Source organism: Aythya marila (assembly GCF_965140915.1).
Source record: "Aythya marila genome assembly, chromosome: 8".
NCBI classification, from domain to species: Eukaryota; Metazoa; Chordata; class Aves; order Anseriformes; family Anatidae; genus Aythya; species Aythya marila.
The window spans coordinates 3,854,041-3,878,978 of NC_139049.1; the positions used below are offsets into that span (position 1 = coordinate 3,854,041).

General features: G+C 40.2%; 1 protein-coding gene across 2 annotated transcripts; it reads left to right on the plus strand.

Moving 5' to 3' along the window:
- Positions 1–24,331, plus strand: SLC35A3 (solute carrier family 35 member A3). 2 transcript variants are annotated; one of them, XM_082765530.1, is made up of 8 exons: positions 1–127; positions 10,883–11,087; positions 11,961–12,115; positions 12,213–12,335; positions 13,547–13,718; positions 16,966–17,084; positions 17,599–17,732; positions 22,773–24,331. In XM_082765530.1, the coding sequence occupies exons 2-8, from the start codon at positions 10,901–10,903 to the stop codon at positions 22,861–22,863; spliced, it is 981 nt and encodes a 326-aa protein (XP_082621656.1). In that variant the 5' UTR covers positions 1–127; positions 10,883–10,900; the 3' UTR covers positions 22,864–24,331. The 2 variants fall into 2 exon arrangements, with proteins under 2 accessions (XP_082621656.1, XP_082621655.1); XM_082765529.1 differs by lacking the exon at positions 1–127 and adding an exon at positions 2,888–3,235.
- Positions 24,332–24,938: the final 607 nt, after the last annotated feature.

A 24,938-nucleotide genomic window follows, 5' to 3' on the forward strand; every position in this document is an offset into this window, starting at 1 on the left:
AACGGAGCGGGCGGGGCCGCGGCTGCAGCCGGAGCCTTTGCGGGACGGGACCGCGGCGCCCGGAAACAGCGCGGGGCCGGGGCCGGGGCCGGGGCCGGGCCGCGAGGGGCCAGCGGGGCGCCCGCAGGTGGGAGACGGCGCTGGGGGGGGCGCTGGGGGGGAACCGCGGCGCCCTCAGCCTGGGGGAGCGCTGCGAGAGGGGCGGCCTGGGGAGGGGGAGCCGGGGAGGCCGGGGTGAGGCGGGGGTGCCGAGCAGCCGGGTGGGTGCTGCGAGCAGGTGGGAAGGGGCAGGGCAGCACCAGCGCAGCGCAGGGAGCCCCGTGGAGTCTGTCCCGAGTGAGAACGGGGGGGGAGCTGGGCACCAGGGGAAAGGCTGTCAGGGAATTATGCGTTAGAGAAGAGAGAGACCTAAATAAATGCACCGGGGCCTGTGTTATTTGAGACCTAAACAGGCCTGAGCGATACGCAACAAAATAACCTAAAATTGAGTGGGCACCCGCTGGGAAGCTTGTCTGTCGTGGTGGCCTCTGCGTGGAAGTGTTGGGGTCGCAGGCAAGCCTCGCTTCCCAGAGAACTTGGGAGCAGGCTGACAAAATGGGTTTGGGAATGAACATCAGCTGAGGGACTGCGCCTCCCAAAATTGGTGGGGTGCCTTTCTGTGCAGTCAGGCACTGTGCGTGACCCCCTCGTACTCACTGCGTGTGGGCCTGGAGGGCCTGACCTGCTCAGTTCTTCTCAGCAAACCCCACAAAAAGCCCGGCTGTGCAGACAGTCTGCTGGAGTAGACTCCAGCTCTGTGGCTTCAGCTGCAGCAGGCTGTAGCTCCGTAACTCAGGCTTTCCTTTTACCAAGGAAGAAGTCGCACCAAATTTTAGGGGCTGCAGAATGAGTTTGAAGCCATAGAGAAACTGATTTACAATAACCCTTTCCTTTGGAAAACTGTAACTCATGGTTCCTTTCTCCATTATCTCTCCTTCTGGGAGATAAGGATCCATTGGTTTGGGATGCGTGATGTTCTGGCATGTGGAAGCAGAGAGTGTAGTGAAAATGTAGGTCTGGGGAAAGACTGTGGTAGAAGTAAGTATAAATTTAATTTAATCAATGCAATGTATTTAGAAGTTGCTCTATATCCCTAACAATCCTACATTTCCTTATGCTGGTTATGGTGCTTTTTGTAACAACATAAAAAAGTCAGGGGTCATCTGAACCAGGTACCTAGGGGAATTAAATCACTTGTCTGAAATCACATGCCAAATTTGTCATGGTTAAATCAGGGCAACACATTCTTGATCTCTGGGACAAGCTTGCTACTTGGAGCTAGCTATTCCTCTTCTATTACTCTTGAATGGCTTGCCACCTGGGCATGTTCTTCATCAGTTACTTCAGTCCCTGCCTGAATGCATGCTGCTTCTGCAGGCGTAGTGCCCTCCTTGGAGCTCAGGAGGCTGCACGGCTGGGCTGCAGGGAAGGAGGGGTTCTTAGTGTGTGCCTCCTAGGAGCCAGCCTAAGAACATACCATGGTTAGGAGTTTGGTATTTTCCCATTTGAACCATTCACACTTTTGAATCTTGTTGTCTTATATTCAGACCCCTTCAGTACACTGCTTACCGGTCTAAATGTATTGGTAATGACTAGCTTTCTGCAATAAGTGTCTACAGATTTATTTTCACTGCAGTATCTTGCTTGTGTTACTGCACTCAAACTGTGTGGCCTTGTTGGAGGGTGGCTGCCCTGCCTCGAGTGCACAGACTTGGTTAGTAACTCATGAGTAGCGTAACTGAGCTGCAGCTGAACCCCAGCGGTATTCAGTGTTCGCTCTCAGCACCTTAAATCGAGCCACGTCATTGACTTGACGCATCTGCAGGAGCTGCAGCGGGGCAGCGCCTCAGTTCACCCCCAGCCTGATGTTGCACTCATGTACATGTATGTTTGAGGAGGGATTTGGACTAAAAGTGAGAACTGACTGCCTGCTTGCTCTCAGAGCCTGAGTGTGACGAGTATCTTTCCATACTGTGACCTGTACAATGAATGCAGTGTGTGTACTGTTTGAAGAGAGAGGCAGGTTGTATCAAATTTCCATGCTGGCAGGCAGGCGTTGGCTTAATAACCTGAGTCAATATAAAACTACTGCACTACTGTGCACATATAAAAAGTCTTTCACCTTATAAGCAATGCTGAAGGTAGATTTAGTTCAATGAGGGCCTGCATTTCCTGAGCACTGAATATGCGATTTCTTGAACACTCATCAAACCAAATTAAATTCTCATCAGTCAAAAAAAAAAAAATAATCTTATCTTTGGGTTCTTAGCTTTGCTGTAAAGGATGAAGTTTTGGTTGGGTTTGCATTTGTTGGTTTGCCCGGGGTGGGGTGTTAAAGTGTATTTAGCCACACTGAAAATTTGTCTTACATTTGAGATTCACAATTCTCAACTTTTCTCTCTGATACATAGATTAGGATGGTGACATTTTTGCCAAACAAAAAAGAATAAAAATCTTTTGTGTGGCCATTAAAAAGAAAAAAAAAAAAAAGAAAAACAAACAAACAAACAAAAAACAGTGTTACGTTCTGCATAGTTTTCTGTGAATATGGAAGAAAACCTTACCTAGGTCCCAACCAATCCATAGTATTATCTGAAATGAAACATTAGTTAATATGTAATTGCATCCTCTTTATTAGACTTGGCAATGTCAGACTTTTCTGGTTGAACGATATGCCAGTGAATCACTGATACAGCTTTCCAGTATCCTTGGCAAAAGCCTAGGTTTTTGGACCAAAGTTGAGAAGAAATCATTGGTTGGTCTTTAGCAATTGCATTTTAATGTGTAACTGCTCTGTCTATAATTACCTTTTAGCATCAGCCTGATTTTTATAAGGCCATATTTCAGGAGCTAGGTCCATCAGTGTTCCACTGTGTTGTGCTTGATATCCTTCTCATGAAATACTGTTAGAAAGTAGTGATGCTTTTATTTTTTTACACTAGTTAAGATATTTTTTTTTTAATGTAAAAGGAGAAATTGAAAATACTACTATAAGGAAACATTCATCTGGAGAGAAAAAAAAAATGTTTTTCACTTCTTGCTAGAAGAAAAAGGGAAAAACTCTGCTAGAACATTTGCTCTTATAATACTTATGAGAAGAATACAAGCTTAAAGAAAAACGGTGCACTTAATTCACATTATAAAGTATCCAGCAAGAAGAATGAGTAACAAACAGAAAAACAAACGAAGGAGCAAGGTAAGGTGACAATTATAGGCAGTTTATGTGAGGGAACAGAGGTGAAATCCTAACATCAAAACATTAAACATTAAACATCAGAACATTTAACATTAAACATCAGAAGTACCAGCTTTGGGGTTATTACAAATATTTACAACTTTATTATGATTTTCATAAAATTGACAGGCATGTGAAAGATTTACATATTTGGGGCAGAATGGGGAAGAGATGCATTATTGAATGATAGAAATCCAAATTTGGCAGTTAAATATTTGTATGCGTGTAAAATCCTGTTCAGAAACCAGTTTGGCAGCACTTTCTAGATCCTGAAAGGTCTTCACTTCCTCAGTACCATCTGGGATATTTATTTACGTACATAAACTGTTCATTGTATTAGGTGTTGCTTTCAGCTGTAAAGAAGGCTACACTGAGTCCGATAGCTTCTACACCAATGCTTTATGGAACAGAGTGTCCCTGTGAGGAATGTGGCTGGGGTACAGAAAGTAGCATGTTCTGTGCATGTTATCCGACCCAGGGAAGAGGGCAGTGCCCATGGTAAAACAGAGAAGGAAGAGTTTTAGTGGGGAAAAAGAAAAAGAGGTTCTTCAGGTTCTGTGAGCTAGCTCTCCCTCCGCCTCCCCATTGTGCTTTTCCTCCTTGTTGCCAGCTTATTGTACCTGTGTAGGAACAGCAGCAGCAGTGGGTTCACGTTCCTCCTGAGAAATGCGAGAACACAGCCCTGTTTCTGTGATCTGCTGTCTTGATTTCAAAGATTTTCACCCAGGAAGTGCATCCATACCTGTTCCGCCAGAATTAGTGTTGACTCTACTGTTCGCTTTCCTTTTTTTCCCCCTTCTGTAAGGCAGACTTAATGAGTGCTTATTTTCTGGCACTTCAGATACGAAACTTGTGTACTGGCACACAAAAATTAATAAACTTTTCCTTTTGCACTTGTTAAGAGTCTGGCAAATTCTGTCAGCTTTGTGTTATAATGGTGTGACTGCCTTTTCTTTGGTTAAGCATTCTGAAACTCGTAACAGGAGGGCACATTATTATTTAACTTGTGAATTTAACCTGTGCTTTTGTTCTGTGACGTGCTGGAATTCATACTTAACTGCTTTCTTGGTGTTTTATCCACTTCTCAGGGTAGTGTTGCATGTTTGGTTTATTTTGGATGCTGAATTCCTTTTTAATTTTTTTTGTATAAACCTCTGAAGTTTCAGAAATGTGAGGAAAGTTAAATTTAATAAATTTAATTACAACTGAGCCTGCTGCAGTGACTAAGAAAAGCTTCCTAGTAATTGAAACTGAATTAGTGAAATATATTGCAGAATACTAGTTAATTTAGGATAGTCTATAGTTGCAAAAGAAATGCATAGTCAAATGAAATGTGGATCATTTGAGCATGAATTGAAATCTTTTTTTTAATTATCAAACAATGAGAAAATGCAAGAGCTTAAAAATTCGATGAGTCTGAAACATGCTGATCAAATAAGATACTTTGTGTTAGACAAAGCTGTCTTAGGGGTTCTGTGCTTACCTTATCTTAATTTCTTTGTAACATCATGGTGAAAAATTTAGGGAGCACCTGGACCCATGTGATCGCCCTGCGCCCTTTTATTTTTGCCCACAGTGTCAGACCAGGCTTGCAGAAGGGATCTCCTCATACGCAACTCAAACTGCCCTTGGGCAATCATAGAATCATAGAATATCCTGAGTTGGAAGGGACCCTTAAGGATCATCAAGTCCAACTCTTGACACCGCACAGGTCTACCCAAAAGTTCAGACCATGTGCCTAAGTGCACAGTCCAATCTCTTCTTAAATTCAGACAGGCTCGGTGCAGTGACCACTTCCCTGGGGAGCCTGTTCCAGTGTGCAACCACCCTCTCTGTGAAGAACCCCCTCCTGATGTCAAGCCTAAATTTCCCCTGCCTCAGCTTAACCCCGTTCCCGCGGGTCCTGTCACTGGTGTTAATGGAGAAAAGGTCTCCTGCCTCTCGACACCCCCTTACGAGGAGGTTGTAGACTGTGATGAGGTCTCCCCTCAGCCTCCTCTTCTCCAGGCTGAACAGGCCCAGTGACCTCAGCCGTTCTTCGTACGTCTTCCCCTCCAGGCCTTTCACCATCTTCGTAGCCCTCCTCTGGACACTTTCCAACAGTTTCATGTCCTTTTTATACTGTGGTGCTCAGAACTGCACACAGTACTCGAGGTGAGGCCGCACCAGCGCAGAGTAGAGCGGGACAATCACCTCCCTTGACCTACTAGCGATGCCGTGCTTGATGCACCCCAGGACACGATTGGCCCTCCTGGCTGCCAGGGCACACTGCTGGCTCATATTCAACTTGCTGTCTACCACGACCCCCAGATCCCTCTCTTCTAGGCTGCTCTCCAGCGTCTCATCGCCCAGTCTGTACATGCAGCCAGGGTTTCCCCGTCCCAGGTGCAGGACCCGGCACTTGCTCTTACTGAACTTCATGCGGTTGGTGATCGCCCAGCTCTCCAACCTATCCAGATCCCTCTGCAAGGCCTTTACGCTCTCATTTGAGTCCACAACTCCTCCAAGTTTGGTGTCATCAGCAAACTTGCTCAAAATACCCTCTATTCCTACATCCAGTTCGTTTATAAAAATATTGAAAAGTACCGGCCCTAAAATGGAGCCTTGAGGGACCCCACTGGTGACCGCCCGCCAGCCTGACGCAGCCCCATTTACCATAACCCTTTGGGCCCTGCCCGTTAGCCAATTGCTCACCCATCGTATGATGTTTTTATTTAGCTGTATGGTGGACATTTTGTCCAGTAGGATCCTATGGGAAACCGTGTCAAAAGCCTTGCTGAAGTCCAAAAAAATCACATCAGCTGGTCGTCTCTGAGTTTAATGAGGCATTTCATTTAAAATAGGTTGGTCATATTTCCTGCTAGAATTCTCTTTTTTAGTGGTTTAGGTATCTGTAACTAAAGTAATTCAGTTAGATTTGGAGACCTACAAACTTGAGAATAAACTCTTAAACAAATCCTTGATTTTGTGCAAGATTCTCTTGCTGTGGATATATAGCGGCTGAGAAGCTCAAAAGTTTATACAGTCAGATCTTTAAGAGACAGAAGTTTTAAGGCTAAGAAAAGTCCTGTCGTTTTCTTCTTGTTGCTCATATAGTAAATTCGGATAATATTCGTGGGTTTTGTTCAAGAATGGAGAGAGGAAAATAAATACACCCCCTAGGTTTACTGTCCATTAAGCCAAATTGATTGTGTTCCTTTTGACCTAATATATTACATCTGTAAACAGTGGGGCGTACCAGTATTTCAGGAAGGACAGTGTAAGAATGATATTAAAGTAAAATTGAAGATGTAAAATTTTAGCCTGTTGTGGAGAAGTTACTAAAGGAAATGAAAATCTGCAAGTCAGAAATGCGTTCGTTCTGTCTGAAAGAAGATTGCGAAGTGGAAAAAGGTGATTTTACACTTCTAAAAGTCTGCTTCCTTTTAGTGGTTATTTTCCAGACTTCCCACAGTCTGATATTTTATGAGCTGAAGGTCAATGTGTCCTGTATAGTTGTGTTGTGTTTTTTTTTTTTTTTATCATTTTCTCATGCTGCAAAACCTTTTCCATGTCCTTCTCCCTTTTGTTTTTGAGGAGAACAGCTCCTCACGTAGCATCCCTGTACATTTTCCCCCCCATGTACTGCCATCCCCAGCGGATGAAATGCCGTCCTGGCTCCCTGCAGGCAGGCTCTGGGTCCGGGCCTGCCCCTCACCTCTTCTTCACCTCCTGCTGTTACCGCAGGGTGCGGCCACAAGGTTTGCTGAGTAAACTCTGCAGGCGCAGTTTATTGTACTGTGTTTTTCTCTTTTACCTGGACTAATAAAAGAAAAAGATAATGAGGCTAATAAAGTCGCAGGGTTATTGTGGCCACTGAACACCCAGCCTTTGAATTAGCACGTGTAGATCTGGTTGGTGAACAGATGCGTGCTGCAGTACTGAGCAGCCCGGCCAAAGTCCGGTGAGAAACCAGCCTGGGAGGAACCCTGTACACAAGAAGCGCGTCAGGAACTTCGATTTCAGTATTGATTTAAGACCTCAAGGTGCAGGCTGTTACTGCTGACAGTATTTAATCTTGCTTATGACTGCACAGTCCGTTGCAGCGGGGGTAGCAGGAACTCCTGGCTAGGTGGGTGATTACCCCGCTGGCAGCGATCTGTACCTCTAAACCCCTTGTGAAACTGCAGCTGAAGGCAGTCCGGCTGTTTGAAGTTCAGCACTTGGCTCATCTTCTGGATCCAGTCCCCAGTTTGCACCCAGGATTAAGGACTGATATGCAAATGTTATAAAAGCAGGGAAGAGAGATGAGGATAGTTGATAAGACGTTGTTTGCTCAGCTGAGGGTGCTTAGTTCATTGGTACAGGTAAGGATCTAAACTTTGTAGTTCCTGCTCAGTGAACTTTTCATAGTTTTAGTACGGCATGAAACTGGTTCTCTGCAAACCTGTCATGCTGACCACTGACAAGACAGCTTTTAGTCTATTCAGCTATCAAACTGGACTCTTAAAGTCCTTTTTTTAATGAATTTGGTAAAACTCTGAAACTGCTTTGGTGGATTATTGTGAAGAAACACGTTCTGCTGCTGGTGCTTTTTTGGACACGTTGCTTGGCTTCACAAAGCAGCTTGGTAAATGGGACAAGGTGGAGTTGTGACTGTGTTTCTGGAAGCAAGATTACATCAGTACTATTACTGTGGGGAAAGTTCCCTTTTTTTGGATCATGATTACTAATCAGGATAATACTGTAGTTCGAGACGACATGGTATGTGCTCCTTATGGATTTGCTGGTGGGCTTACTAAACTGCCGTGCATGTCGGTAGGCTTTCATATGAATGCTTTGATGCTTGCTCATAAACAAGGTATTGGTGATACATTTTTACACTGCATAGTATACTATAAGCTGCTTAGTAAATAGTTGTATTTCAGCAAGAAATGCATGTGAATGTTATTTTTTGGTATTGTGACCTATTTCATTTGAATTATTGAACTCCGAGAACTGTGAACATCTCTAAAATAATTTGTCACTTTACAGGCTCACAGAACACAGAAATTTTGGTCACAGTTCAGCAGAGATGTGTGTTCCCATTACCTATATTTTGTTCAGAAGCTTTTTGAAAAATGAAAACCAAAAAGTTTAAAAAAAAAAACAAAAAAAAAAACTTATATGTAAGTGTATTTTTATGAGATGGTGTTGTTCATCATAACCACATATTGCTCTTTGTACATCCAGATTTTCAGGTCTCAATACTAAAAAATTAGGTAGATGGAAAAGGAGCACAGAAATGGTGTGAGTTGGCCTCTAAATGTGCGTTTGCCTACCAGTTTTTTCCTTTAGCATAGCCAGACCTTTTTATAAAGTTCAGTTCTGTCTTCTCTGTCAGTGGAATTATTTTTTCTTTTCCTTTTTTTCCCTCGGTTTTCTCTATTCTGCTGGTATTTCCCCAGAGGGTATGACGTCTGATCTTTCATATCTTCTCTTCATCGCTTCAGAGAAACCGTTCTTTTTCTTCTCTTTCTCCTCCTTGTCCTCAGCTATAGCAAATGTACTCCTGGAGGTGCTTCTCCCTGACTAACTGTTCTCCACTTTGTTCTTGGGATGTGTAGTTACAGTTATCCTTATGTCAGGGGTTATTCCATCAGAACTTGTTCTTTGAAAAAGTTAGCAAAACTGAACTTTTGTCTGCGGTTTTCTTCATGTGTTACATTTCTGTCTGATTTATACTGTTCTCTGCAGCTGCATCTTTAGCATTCATGTCTTCAGTGAAGAAGCTATGAAGCCATAGTTCCTACAAAAGTATCTTTGGTTAAGTTTCCTCAAAGAAATTCTTGTGCATTACTTCTTCAGCTTCTGCCTCCAGGCATCTTTTTATTTCTCCTTTTCTATTAGGCTTTTGCAAATATTTAGGCAGCCAAATGACTCTTGAGGTAAACAACTATATATTGTAGGAGATGTGTCCGTACTTCATACCTCTCTGACTGTCTGCACTTCATAGTTGCTTGCAGGTTACTGCGGTGTCTCTTAAGTACAGATGCCATATAGACACCCAGCTGACTTTCTAGACTTGACTGCAAAAAATCGTCTACAGCTTAGGGACAAGGTAAGGGCAAGTCAGAAATATTTGAATAACACAGGTCTACAGATCTCTGAAAAAATATCAGTAATAATTGTTGTGAAGTGCATCTTTAGTTAGAGAAGTGCAGTCAGAGGGAAACCACTTCAGTTTCAGTCGCAAATATTTAGAGGTACCAGCACGTCATTCTGCAGCGTGTACAAAACTAGATGGTTAAGAGTCAAAATTCGTGTTAAAAATGTTGCACTCTGTAAATGTAAAGCGTATATAGGGGCAGCTTTGGCAAATGTATCCAAGAAGTACTACACATCAGCTTTACACTTCTAAAAATTAGAACTGCATGCAATGTATTGACTTGTTACTATTTTTCTTTTACTTAAAAATGTTTGTTAACTTTTAATTACTGGTTTGCTTTTATTTCGGCATTATAAAACACTGCTCTGTTTTTTGAATAAGTGGGTAGTGAAGACTGTAACATTTAATTTTCTAAAGGGAAACATTTCTGCATAGATGGATCTTCTCCATACTTAACGTGTATGAAGAATATCAGAAAACAGTGTAACATTCTGAGTAACCCTGGTGCATTTTTGAATTTCCTTGCAATATATCGTGCTTCCAAAAGCAGAATTGCTCTCTGATAGTCTCCTGCACTAAGTTAGTGCTCAAATTGGTGGGAAAGGGCAAAGAAATGATGTTGAAAGTTGATTCTAGGTATGAAGGGCATACAGTTTTACTAGTGTAAGGTTTGTGGTAGTAACTGCAGTATGAGAAAGTAGGTGCAATCACTTTTATGCAGCTCATTTTTTCTGAGCAGGATAATCAGCAGGACAGAATTAGTGTTGTTTCCCCTGCTGCCCCACCATCCTCTGTGTCTTCCTGTCCAACCCTGCTTCCCCACAACTCTCCTGTTCTTTCAGCTTCAGGCACACCCCTTACTCTCACTTAAAGCAGTCCAGTCCTCACCCAGTCTTACACCGTCACGACATCACCTAGCAGGGCAGAAATTGCAGCCTGAAAAACTCTTCAGAGAGAGAGAGAGAGAGAGATCTCCTTCCTCCACCTCTCCATTGTGGGGATAGCTCATTGCAGCAGGTGTACTGAGCATTCTGCAGTACCACAGTATGGGGCTTTTTATTTGATATTTTGAAGGTATCCCTTATATAGGTGAAGGCTCAGAAGGTCTGTGACTGGTTTAACTTCAGAGATTTCTTCTGTGAAACCAGTTATTGGAAAGTTAATTGTAAGTTAGGAGTCCTTATTTGACTTTTTTTAACAGATAAATATTCCACTGAATTCTTCTATTAACTGTTAGGTTTAATATTCTAATATGCTTCCCCATTTCTAGTCATGTATTTAAAAATATTTCTAAAGTGTTAATCTCCTTTCTCTTTAAATATCAGATTAGGTTCGTTGTTTTCTTTTGCTGGCTGAGGTCTCTGGCTAACATTTTTAATATGCTGATTCCTAAGGGAAATGTCTGTTCGTGATGTTACCTTTTAAGCCTGTTTTTATATATGTTTTTTTTTTCTTGTTTGTTTGTTTTGGTTGTGTTTCAGGAAAAAAATAATCAAGAAATGTCTACCAATTTAAAGTACCTTTCCTTGAGCATCCTGGTTTTTCAGACTACAAGTCTAGTGTTGACCATGCGTTACTCTCGGACACTGAAAGAAGAAGGACCTCGTTACTTATCCTCTACTGCAGTAGTTCTTGCTGAACTCCTGAAGATTTTAACCTGTATTCTATTGGTCTACAAAGACAGCAGTATGTGTTAAATTTTGCACCTAGTAATTTTTGTAATCAATATGCTGTATTGTAATAGCAACTGCAAGGCAGCCATGTGAGTATGGGCCCACAATAAAACATTTTCCTTCTTATTTAAGAAATATTCTTGGAAAGACTGTAGTCATACTTCACTTCTCAACGCATAACATATTGTCTATTTGCTGAAGAGCATTCTCTTTGAATATGAATACTAAGGTATGCAAGAATAAATTTTCTACTAGCAGCTTGAAGCTTGTGTTTTTCAGGCATTTTAGGAAATTCATAAATAGAAGTAGGAAAAAACATGAATGGTAATGTAGAAACGTATAGCAAACAAAATGACAGATGCTGGAGGAAGGAAGCAATTTCATTAATACAGAAAGAAGCACAGTCTTAAGCTCAAAAAAAAAGTATATTTGCATTTACTCTATCATTCTTATCTTTTATATTTTATACTGCATTTATCCAATTCCTTGACATACATATTTGGTCTTCAGTAATTATAAACATCGTTATGTATGCAAAAATATTGCTGACTCTGTAGGCTCCTAAATGTGTACTGCTTAGCTGATGTTCTTTAATGTATCATCTTGAAATATATATGATTATTAATAACTTTTACTTTAACATAGTTTGAATAATTGTTCTAGTTCTGATAGTCTAGGACAGCAGGACGCATTGCAGGACGTTTTTAAAAAGATGAGGTTTATGAGAACCAAACAAACATTATACAGTATTTTGAGTTCTTGATAGTGGTGACAGCTATAGAAGGGGGGCAATAATGTTGAGAACAGTACATTGCTCTCTCCTTTTTTTTTTTTTTTTTTTCCCCTTTCCATTTAGTTAACATCTATTTCTGTGTTTCTTTGGTAGAGTGCAATTTACGGGCTCTGAACAGAGTGTTACATGATGAAATCCTTAATAAGCCCATGGAAACTCTTAAACTTGCAATTCCTTCAGGAATTTATACCCTTCAGAATAACCTGCTGTATGTAGCATTGTCAAACCTAGATGCAGCCACATACCAGGTATTGTACATTCGGATTGCTCCGCAAGTTTAAAAAAAAAAAAAAAAAGGAAGAAAATATGAATTGTGTGGTAATAACTGTTTTTGGGTTCTTTTAGGTTACGTATCAACTGAAAATTCTTACCACGGCACTCTTTTCTGTGTCCATGTTAAGCAAGAAATTGGGCGTATACCAGTGGCTGTCATTAGTGATTTTGATGACAGGAGTGGCATTTGTGCAGGTAAATAGTAGCAGGTGGTTTGTAATGTGCTTGTGTAATGTGTTTAATCAAGGAACATGAGTTTGTATCCTGATTATACAGCTTCCTGACTCTACCACCTCTGTGCCAGTAACAGAGTACAGCCAGGAGCTACATATCACAATTGGCCAGGGCTACAGGACACCAGAAATGGTTCAAAGGCAAAAGATAGCAACCTCTTCATGTGTTCTGCTGTATAATATGACTGAGCCTCTGGAGCATCCTTCAAATAACAGCATTACAAGTATTTATTTACACATTTTTTCTGACATTAGTGATTTGGATTCACAGGCCTTACATGATAGCACAGTCCTGCTGCTCACCTTATGATACAGTTTCACCATGGCAAATTTACTCAAACCATTTTGGGAGCAAAATTCATTCCAAATGATATAGCTACAGAGGTTTGTAGTTTTCAGAGGGTAGGATCTGGGGATAAGAGGCTATTCTAAGAATTTTTAACAAATTTTAGCATATCATAAAAATCTTTTATCTTAAATCTCAAAGCTTTTTTTTTTTTAATTCTAAGGATTAAATGTTATGGAACTTTCAAATTTAATAGTTAAAAATGAGAACAGAACATTCTGACAGTAATTAATAGTCTCTTCAATACATTGTCCATGGCATCGCCTTTTATTCTGTTAGCTTTAGAGATATTGTGAGGTTTAGTTTCACAAAGTTCAGCATGTTTTAGCTCTCACACTGAAGAGTGATTTTGTATGACACACACAGAAGACAATTCATCACATTTTAAAGACAGCTGCTATAAGTGTATATTCTGATTTATCTGAGTGTATATAGCTGTTATAAGTGGTATTCTGATTTATACTTGTATGGAGAATAGGTAACTAACTGGCATGTGGTAAAAGTTAGTGACTGTGAATACCAGGACAGATCATGTTGGGATTCAGAAACAGTGCTGACAGTCCAGAAAATCCTGGCCTGTTTAAATTGATAGGTATTCACCCAGCTGAGTCACAACTTTACTTGTTATAAATACCTAGAAAGAAAAGTTATGATTTTGCAGTTCTTTAGAAGCGTTTGTGATACAAAATGCAAAACCTTACAAGCATATGATAGTCTGCATTTAGTAACTAGTATTGCTGAAGAAAAAAAAAAACAAATCTTGCATGTTATAGATGCTTATGACTTTATTGTAATAGTGACATTTGAATAATTGTTTTTATATCCAGTGGCCTTCAGACTCTCAAGCAACAGCTGCTAAGGAACACTCAGCAGGATCTCAGTTTGTAGGCCTGATGGCAGTTCTTATAGCATGCTTTTCTAGTGGATTCGCTGGAGTTTATTTTGAGAAAATTTTGAAGGAAACTAAGCAGTCTGTGTGGATCAGAAACATTCAGCTTGGTAAGTTTAATTTTAGTCTTCTGTTACAACAGGAATACTGTATTCTAAAGAATTAAGATAAATGTGCAAAAAATAAAAAATACCGAAAACATTTTAGTATTCTGCATAAACGTACTTTATAAATAAGAGTAGTTTAAACTCTGCTAGATAGGGTTCTAGGAATTGCTTTCTGCTGTCAACCTAGTTCTTGATTTAACTTGGTTATAGGGTGTTTGTAAGTTTGTCCAGAATCTGCGAATTGAATTTGTATTTAAAATGTTCTAAGGAATGTTATCTTATGCAGAGTTTTGTATATTCGTTGTGTCTTTTGCACAGATAAATGTACATAGTAGCTTTTTTTTCCATATTTTTTATTTTTCTTAGAGAGCATAGGAACATTAAAAATAAATATATTCCTAAAACAATGCTTTGAGACCTATTTTAAAATTAACATTTTTTCTCTTGTCCGGATAGGAAGTTTTTATAGCTTGGCACTTTTAATACAAAAAGAACTCATACATTCATGAATAAAGTTGAGGTAATTTATTATGATTATTTCAGTACAAAGGCCAGTTTGTTTAAGTTGTCTGTGTAATCACCAAAGAAAGGTATGTGCAAATGTTCATCCTAACTATTTGAATGCCGGCACCTATTAGTACGGGAATACCTTCTATTTCCAAAGTAGTTCTACATCTTCTAGACCATAGATATAAATGATGACAGAGTTGATCCATTTTCCTGAATGTGTTTTCCCTCACCTCAGAGCAATCTTGCCCAGTTTGTAAGATGAGAAACACCACAACAGCAATACCTTTTTGTCCCTGTTTTTGCAATAGGAACACAACTGACTGATGGACTTGTCTTCTTCCTCTAATGGGATACCTCTGGTCCTCACCTGTAGGCAATAATTTTTATTGCATATTTAAGTAAATTTTGGGGGCAGAATTTGAACTTAGGAATACACTTAGGATAGACCTTTGACCAAATTCACAGTACTGTAGACTTAAGTCATAAGGATATTTTGTTTCATCAGGGTGTGTACTGGGTCTTGTAAAAGGTAATGAAGTAACATAAAAACAGGAGACGGTGGTGTTTTTAGTTAGTCTGTTTTTTAATTAGCTAATCGCTAATATTTGTTAACATTTATTGAAATTGTATGCATTAACACTAAGGTTCCTTGACCAGGGATATACCAGGAAAGGTTATGTTAGGGAATTTATGGAGTCAGAGAAGGATGAGTGTCTGGGGCTTGGTCCAGGGTCTGAGGCAGGGTTTTGGTGTTCTGGTTGGATGTAATGTAAAATCTGCTGGCACAGACAGCTGAAAATAGAACCAGAGGATGCAACTTGTGATGCACTGCTTCCCTGTGGCTTCATGCTGTTGTGACCTTTTCCCTTCCCAGTCGTACCCAATAACAATGGTTAACCACATGCAAACAGGGCTTTTTGATCTCCCCTCATGTTACAGTCCTGCATACTTGTTTGCCAGGTAGTTTGAATGGCTTTTTGGAACAGGTAAGAAGCAAAAACATGAGTATTGCTTCTTGTTTCTTTCACAGATTGGCTGAAAACCCAAATAACTGTGTAGACAGGCTGTTGACTATTTGAACTGATTATTACTCTGAATTTCCATAGCACTATGGTATGCCACAGTGCAGATATCAGATACAAATTCCACTTAAACACTTAGAGTTATTGAAAAAATCAATAATCCTTAAAAAGTACTCTTCAGATTTTTCTACAGTGCACAATTGTATGTATGAAAGCAAATGACTTTACTAGTTTGATAGTAAGCCTGGTCATACATTGAATGTTTCAGTAACTGTTTCATGAAAACAATGAGATCAGAACAGATTGCATATTAACATAAACAGTTTAAGATAACGAATAACTGGGACTATGATGTATGAAGACATAAATGTTTGTAAGAATAGTGAAAATCAGATCACCTGATTTATTTAATTTGCTTCAATAGAAAATTCAGTAGAATATGTTTCCTGATACATTTGTTTTTCAGTTCAGAAATGAAATTAATTTTGTCGTATTTCATAAAGGATTTCCTGATACAGCTTTTAGAAAATATTTAAAACATTTAACCGTAATTTCAGAAATACTTTAGTGTGTCCTTTCTGCAAGTGCAAGATAGTTACCCACTTCAGATGTTACATCATTCATAAGCAAGAGCTTTGAAACAGAGCTTTACTTAAAATACAAAGAACAAAAAACATACATCCAACGTGATGTTCATTTTCATATCCATAGAGACTTATTAGAACTGTAGGAAAAAATGAAAACAATATCTGAATATTTTTTGAAAAATTGTCCTCATTCAGTTTCTAACACATGCTAGTAGCTTATCTGGGATGTATAAGTAGTTGGTTTCTTGTTTCTGTATTTCTGCGGCTCAACAAGAAAAGAGAAATAATTGGTTTCATATGAGTCAAATCTAAATTATTAAGTATGTCTACAAAAAAAAAAAAAAGTATTTCATGTCAAATGGAAGGTTTTACTTCACTCAAAACCAGGCCCTTCTTTTCAGATGCAAGAAAAAACAATGAAAATAGCAGTCAGCTATTCACAGAAATGGAGTGGAGTAAGTGCTTCCCCTTTCCTGCTCAGGACTAGAGCCTAGATCAGTCATAGAGGAGATGCTTTCATCACTTATTTCCTGAGGGGATTACAGAAGGCTTCCTGTCTGATAGCAGAACACCAAATAGTCACCAAATTAGAAACTTTAAAATCTCACCTCAGTTTCTTCTTCTGATGTTGTCAGTGCTAGTAGTTCATTGTGTTCGAGGCTGCTAGCTCAGACAAGGGTCTTGGAAGTGGGGTGCTTCCAAAACTGAACTGATCAGTCCCTCTTTTGCCATGCCAGTGGCCATCTCCTCCTCTGAAAGGTTTCCCTGTTTTTCCTTCCTGAAGTGTGACTTCAGCCTTTAGTCATGACAAGTTTCAGAAAAACTGAAATTGTGCTTAAGTGAGGTTTTTTTACATGCCATAAACAAAAATCACCGTATTTCAGTAGAAAGTAATGAAAGATATGTGTATAAGAATGTCACAGTGGACACAAGGAAAAAATGTGGATATAAATGTGGAAAATAGCTTTTTAAAAGGGATGATCCATCTGAACACTGATTGCATTTGAATGTGGTGATGTTGGATGTGCAAGTCCTATTTTCAATTCAGATATATGTGAGAAGACCTTGAACAAGGAACCTGTTTGCGTGCTTTTTTTGCCTGAAGTTTTTAAACCCATCTTGTACTTTCAGGATTTTTTGGTAGCATATTTGGACTGATGGGTGTATACATTTATGATGGAGAACAGCTGTCAAAAAATGGATTTTTTCAAGGATATAATCAACTTACTTGGATAGTTGTTGTTCTACAGGTGAGATATCCTCTATCATGCTTTGTGAGTTGGGGACTTAACTTTTCTGTAAATGACTGGGTAAATGAGTGTAATTGAAGCTAAGTTCTATAGTTAAGTCTGATACAGCACTATTAGAATTAACTTCTAAATAAAAACCTGGAGAATTCAGAGCAAGTATATGATTAACTATTGTGCAACATAAAAGCATGTAAGCATTTTTTCTTTTGCAATGCTTAAAAAAAAAAAGGAAGAAAAAATGTATGCCCTTTCTCCTTTGGCTAAAACTGCAAGTGTAAAGTACGATAATTTTTTCTACTGATTTAATAATGGTAATATGATAAACAACTTATTTATTAGGAATTGAAGAACACCACTACTCATCTTCAACAGTGTATATACATAGCAGAAAATAAATGTTTCTATACATAGACAAAAGCTTTTCCTGAAGTAAGTGTATGTTGTTAAGCATAGATGCTCCCAGTGGAATTATCACATTGCAAATCCAAACTTCATTTTCAAACTTATTTTTCAGGCACTTGGAGGCCTGGTCGTTGCTGCTGTCATAAAATATGCAGACAACATTTTAAAGGGATTTGCAACTTCCCTCTCTATTATACTGTCAACATTGATCTCCTATTTCTGGCTTCAGGATTTTGTTCCTACAAGGTAAGAATTATTTTCCATGTGTACAGAAAAAAAAAAAAAAAAAAAAAAAAAAAACAACAGTAGTTGAAAACTTAATGCTTACCACATATAACTACTAAATAAATGAATAAATAAATAAATAAATAAATAAATAAGCCTTTATAAAATATTTAGATTCAACTCCCACAGAAAAAAATAGTTTCATAACATAACTAACACTTAAATTTTGCAGTATAATTGGCAAAATCAAATTTTCTGTAAGATAGAGCACCCTACAGGTCACAAATAATTGAATCTCAAATTTCATCTTTTGCCAAAACATCCTCTTTATTCCAGGCTCTATGTTTTAGTTCACTGTTCTTTTCTTTCTATCCTCCACCCATTCTCACTGTTCAGCTCATTCCTCATTAGATTTGATGCTTGCCTTGCACTGCGTTTATCTCTGCTCCTTGAACTAATCTCCCCCTTGTGGCTGTTCTGAATAAGGTTGGGACTAAGGGATTACTCTTGTTCACTAGTTAGCTTCTAAAGGCCAGTATCTTAGGCAAGTCACCTCATTGCAAGATGACTTATGGCTGGAACAACGATAATGATAATAATCTTTTTATACTGCTTGTCATCCAATCTCAAAGATTATCTTTAAAAGAAGTCTTTGAAAGTGATTATTGCAGTCATTCACATGTGGAAATTACATTATAGTGATTAGTTGCTCTTGGACTCCTCTGGACTCGCTCTAACAAGTACACCTCTTTCTTGTGCTCAGGGCCCCAAACCTGGATGCAGTAATCCAGGTGGGGCCTCACAAGGGCAGAGCAGGGTAGAGGCACACAATCACCTCCCTCCCCTGCCGGCCACTCCTCTCTTGATGCAGCCCAGGGTCCAGTTGGCTTTCTGGGCTAAAAGTGAGCACTGCTGGCTCATGTCAAGCCTTTTGTCCACCAGAATCCCTGAGTTTCTATCTGCAGGACTGCTCTCAGTGTGTTCTTCTCCCAGTCTGTGCTCCTGTCTGGGATTGCCCCGACCCAGGTGCCTTGCACCTTGCAATTGGACTTGTTGAACCTCATTCAGTTCACATGGGCCCACTTCTCCAGCCTGTCCAAGTCAATGTAAACAATAGGACCATCGGTCAAAATGGACTTATGTTTTCACATATCATACACATTCCTAGTTTTAAAATATTTCTGATATAAATAAAACTTTATTTTTTAATCTAAAAGTAGCATTTGCAATACTAGCAGGAGGAACTGGCAGGGCTCATTGAGAGGGCTTTAAACTAGGTAGGAAGGGGGATGGGGAGAGAATAAGGCTGGTTAGAGGTGTGCCAGGGAGAAAAATGTCAGGCCCGGGGTTGCAGGCAGTGGCCCAGCTGAAGTGCATCTACACCAATGCACGCAGCATGGGCAACAATCAGGAGGAGCTGGAAGCCATCGTGCAGCAGGCAGGCTATGGCTTGGTTGCCATCACTGGGACTGCTCCCATGACTGGAGTGCTGCAGTGTCTGGCTATAGGCTCTTCAGAAGGGACAGGCAGCACAGAAGGGGTGGTGGTGTGGCTCTCTATATTAGATGTTGTGGATCTTGAGGCTGAGACTGGGAATGATAAGGTTGAGTCCCTGTGGGTTAGGATTGGTGGGAAGGCCAACAAGGCAGGCATCCTGGTGGGGGTCTGTTACAGACTGCCAAACCAGGATGAGGAGACGGATGAGGAATTCTACAGGCAGCTGGCAAAAGTTGTGAAATCATCAGCTCTTGTCCTCGTGGGGGACTTCAACTTCCCAGATGTATCCTGGACATGCAATACAGCTCAGAGGAAGCAGTCTAGGAGGTTTCTGGAGAGTGCGGAAGATAGCTTCCTGACGCGGCTGGTTAGTGAGTCTACCAGGGGAGGTGCCCCTCTGGACCTTCTGTTCACAAACAGAGAACTGGTGGGAGATGTGGTGGTCAGGAGCTGTCTTGGGCAGAGTGACCAAAATGAAGAGTGACCATTTCACTCCACCATGAAATGGTGGAGTTCTCTATTCTTGGAGAAGCCAGGAAGGGGACCAGTAAAACTGCTGTATTGGACTTCTGGAGGGCTGACTTTGAGCTGCTCAGGACACTGGTTGGTAGAGTCCCTTGGGAGGCGGTTCTGAAGGGCAGAGGAGTCCAGGAAGGCTGGGCGCTCTTCAAGAGGGAAATCTTAATGGCGCAGGAGCGGTCTGTCCCCACGTGCCCAAAGACCAGCTGGTGTGGAAGAAGACCGGCCTGGCTGAACAGAGAGTTGTGGCTAGAGATTAGGAAAAAAAAAACAGGGTTTATGATCTTTGGAAAAGAGGGCAGGCCACTCAGAAGGGTTGTAAGGATGTTGTGTGTAGGGACAAAATTAGAAAGGCCAAAGCTCATCTGGAGCTTAATCTGGCTACTGCTGTTAAAGATAACAACAAATGTTTTTATAAATATATTAACACGACAAGGACTAAGGAGAATCTCTATCCTTTACTGGATGGGGGGGGAACTTAGTGATAAGAGATGAGGAAAAGGCTGAGGTGCAACAGTCCTGGCTATCGGGGGAGGTCCCAGTTGACTGGCGGCTAGCAAACGTGACGTCCATCTACAAGAAGCGCTGGAGGACTGACCCGGGAAACTACAGGCCTGCCAGTTTGACCTCAGTGCCAGGGAAGCTCATGGAGCAAATTATCTTGAGAGTCATCACGCAGCACTTGCAGGGCAAGCAGGCGATCAGGCCCACTCAGCATGGGTTTATGAAAGGCAGGTCCTGATTGACAAACCTGATCTCCTTCTATGACAAAGTGACGCGCTGGGTGGATGAGGGAAAGGCTGTGGATGTGGTCTACCTTGACTTCAGCAAGGCTTTTGACACCATCTCCCACAGCATTCTCCTCAAGAAACTGGCTGCTCTTGGCTTGGACTGGCGCACGCTTCGTTGGGTTAGAAACTGGCTGGATAGCCGGGCCCAAAGAGTCGTGGTGAATGGAGCCAAGTCCAGTTGGAGGCCAGTCACTAGTGGCGTTCCCCAGGGCTCGGTGCTGGGGCCGGTCCTCTTTAATATCTTCATCGATGATCTGGACGAGGGCATTGAGTGCACCCTCACTAAGTTTGCAAATGACACTGAGTTAGGTTCGTATGTTGATCTGCTCAAGGGCAGGAAGGCTCTGCAGGAGGATCTGGATAGGCTGCACCGATGGGCTGAGGTCAACTGCATGAAGTTCAACAAGGCCAAGTGCCGGGTCCTGCACCTGGGGCGCAATAACCCCAAGCAGAGCTACAGGCTGGGAGAGGAGTGGTTGGAAAGCTGCCTGGTGGAGAAGAACCTGGAAGTATTGGTGGATAGTCAGCTGAATATGAGCCAGCAGTGTGCTCAGGTGGCCAAAAAGGCCAACAGCATCCTGGCTTGCATAAGAAGCAGTGTGGCTGGCAGGGCTAGGGAGGTGATTGTCCCCCTGTACTCGGCTCTGGTGAGGCTGCACCTCGAGTACTGTGTTCAGTTTTGGGCCCCTGGCTACAAGAAGGACATCAAGGTGCTCGAGCGAGTCCAGAGAAGGGCAATGAAGCTGGTGAGGGGCCTGGAGAACAAGTCTTACGAGGAGCAGCTGAGCGACCTTATCGCTCTCTACAGGTACCTTAAAGGAGGCTGTAGCAAGGTTGGGGTTGGTCTATTCTCACACATGGCTGGTGACAGGACGAGGGGGAACGGGCTAAAGTTGCGCCAGGGGTGTTTTAGGTTGGATGTTAGGAAGAACTTCTTTACCGAACGGGTTGTGAGGCATTGGAATGGGCTGCCCAGGGAAGTGGTGGAGTCACTGTCCCTGGAGGTCTTTAAAAGACGTTTAGATGTAGAGCTTAGGGATATGGTTTAGTGGAGGACTGGTTAGTGTTAGGTCAGAGGTTGGACTCAGTGATCTTGGAGGTCTCTTCCAACCTAGATGATTTTGTGATTCTGTGAAAGCAGAACAAATGATTGGGACTTAAAAATGGAACGCATCAGACTTAATTTATAAGTAGCCTACCTTTAAATGTGTAGAGGTTTAAAACATTCTGTGTGTTTAAATAGAAATTAATAAGTAACTTACTAGCCTCTGCAAACATGGTGAAAATGGAAACTGGTAAATAATTAAATGAGGTAGAGCCAACTAGCAGCATGTACAACTTGAATCCATCTAGTTTAATAGAACTTACTCTTCAGTGTGTTTTTATACCAACAGAATTTATTTGAACTGAAACTCCCTAATTCTTTTTCTCACTTCAGCAAACATTTCTGATTGGGATAGTAGATGTAAAGTGCTTAAGTGCTTAAATCTGCTGCAATGGATCATGTCCTGAAATATGATAATCCTTCAGCGAATACAGTTTGCCTGTCATGTGACTCAATTTTTTTTTAGTGTTCGGCATGGAAAATCAGATCGTCAACATTAGCATGTCGTTATTACAAGGTTCTTATCTAAAATGTGTACTTGTAGCTATCAAAACAACTTGAAAGGCCCATACATCACAGTACAAAAGATGTCTTTATTATCTTATCTTTACATAAATATTTATGCATCTGCCAAAACTTAGTTTATGCTGATTTGCAACTGGTTCATGGGCAGCAGTAATTAGTTTTGACACAAGCTTTGGACTTCAAAGCTAACATAACTCCAACAGCATGATGTATGTCAGATGCTAAAAATGCCTGGGTAGCTACAGAAGATGCAATTCTTTAGCTTCTTCTTGAATTTTGCATAGAGCCTTAGTCAAAATGAAAAAAAAAGAAAAAATCAAAGTTCAGTCTGATTACCTTTGACAGTTCTTCCATGAAGCTATTTCAAAATATGTCAGTGTTAGTTTTTTTGTAAAAAAAAAAAAAACTAACCATACATTAGGTTTTTTTATTTCAAATTCTTCCTGCATTCTTCTCTAAGAAATATATGGAAATAATGTTGTTTGTTATAAATTGAATGAATAAAATTGATGCTTTGCTTATTCCCAAAGGAAAAAAGTCCCTTGATTGTATTACATAAATAAAATTGTGCTGACTAAAACCAACTAACTTTTTTTTTTTTTCTTCTGTTCCTATTCTATTTAGTGTCTTTTTCTTCGGAGCCATCCTTGTAATAGCAGCTACTTTCCTGTATGGTTATGATCCAAAACCTGCAGGAAATCCTATTAAGGCATAGCAGACTTCCTCATCAGCCTGCTTCTCAAGATCATGCACTGGGGGCCTTGCTAGCAATGGCACATGGAAGGTGTCATTGTGCACTGCAAGGAGAGGATTACTACCCTGAATCTAGTGAAGAAATGCTTATTGAGTAGTTTTGAAGAACCAGAAGGATTGAAGATGGATCATGATACTGTCTGTAACTGGTGAAAAAAATGGCAGGGGCAAGCCCAGTGCAATGTGCTAATAAAAACTTGAAAGGAACAAAAAGTTTCCAAGAAACTGCAATTAGGAATGTTTACAGCTTTGACCTGGGATTGCATCAAAAGAATTTACTGTATTGACTGCTGCAGAAATATGTCCTATGCACTCTTTGAAATAGCACATGACAGCGTTGTCAGATTATTTGTTTTTGCAATTTGACTATATTTAATCTTAGTAAATGTTTTTAACTGTTTGTCTATTTACATGAAATCAACTGAATGCACATCATAGTTCTAAAGCGATGGTTCTAATTAGGTATTCCTTATTAAAACTATGAAAATTGAAGTATGATTGAAAGACATTTTCACAATATCAGATATTTTTATATTTTTAGAAGGCAGATTTAATAACAGAAATATGTGTTCTGTTGCTTCTATAAAGCTGTTGTAAGAATGTTAACAATCTCACCTAAGTACACAAAGGGAGAAATTGAGAAAGAAAACTGAAAGTCTGTGTTGGTACTCCAGCCATTATCAGGATAGCTTGTAGTGTTCCAACAGATGCAATAAGTCTGTGAACACACAGTGCAGTAATCTGGCACTATGAGTTGGCTTACAATGGAGTGCTTGCTCAGATGTAATGTTCATTATTTTTATTGATTATGAATCAGCTTGTGGGTAGAACCTTTAAAGTAGGTGGGTGGGGGGTTTTTTGTTTGTTTTGTTTTTGATTTACATATCCCCTGCAGATTTTTTTTTTACCTGCAATTTTGAAACCCATAATAAACATTTTATATTCATTATTGTAATCTGTAACAGCTCCATCTGGAGCCATTATGGTATATCATCTGTATACTGTACTGTATTTTATTACAGAGGTGTTTTTTGTTTGTTTGTTTTTTAAACAAGTGTTGTTTACTCGTGAACTCTCCAAGGCTGTTTCAGTACATTTGTATGTAATAGTTCAATTAGAGGTTTTTTTATTGTTATTATTTTGTTCTAGAAGTCCTTGGGCTAACAGACCAAACTGGGTTCTGTGGAGCTGTTCAGTCTAGTAGTGGAATTACTTCAATAGGGAACAGAATGAAAAATTTACGAATTGTGCAATAGGCAAATATAAAAGCATGCTGTTCTTTTTTTTTAAAAACCAAAAAAAGACATAAAGAAACATATACAGTTAGACTGTTATGAACACTTTGCTTGTTGAAGTATTTGCATATAGCCAATTGAGACAGAAACACAATGCCAGAATTAGTGGTTTTTGTTTTTGTGTTGTTTTTTTTTTTTTTTTTTTTTTAAAAAAAAAAAAATTAAAAATCACGTCTTCAGGAGACCTGTTCACAGTGGATATTAATGTAGGGTGGCTTCCTGCATGTTACATATGTGAATGGATGCCTTACGCAAAAGCATATCGATAGTCCCTTAGTTGAATGGCAAGTGTTAAAGGTGTTATGGGTTTTTTGTTGTTTTGTTTTTTTTTTTCCTCTCTGCACTTATTGACGTCTTTCATGTGCTAATGATTATGTTGTGAATTGAGAGGTGTTTCAAAATGTTTACCAAAGTACCTCAGCCTCTTTTCCCCAACACTGTAAATGGTGGATTGCCAAGAGAGGATTCTGTAAGAGCACTCTTTGATTTTTAATTAAGTATTGTAAATGGAAAAGGAAGAATTCCACTTGATGTCAGCCAAGTAAAAATACTGCTTTCTCTTGTTGTCAATGGCATGCATTATCAACGTTTTGTCTGTAATGTCAGAGCAGGGAAGTAATGTCGGTGTTATGCCAAGGGCATGCTAAGCTTTCCAAACTGTGCATGCCATAATTGCAGGAGCTATGTTATTTGGTAGTCAAAATTATCTAATATTACCCAAAATTGGCATCCTACTTTTAAT

Coding starts and splice junctions, on each gene's coding strand:
- SLC35A3 (XM_082765529.1), top strand. CDS start 3,200: ATGAGTAACAAACAGAAAAACAAACGAAGGAGCAAG. Junction 17,085..17,598: donor GGATAGTTGTTGTTCTACAG/GTGAGATATCCT, acceptor CTTATTTTTCAG/GCACTTGGAGGCCTGGTCGT. Junction 17,733..22,772: donor CAGGATTTTGTTCCTACAAG/GTAAGAATTATT, acceptor TATTCTATTTAG/TGTCTTTTTCTTCGGAGCCA.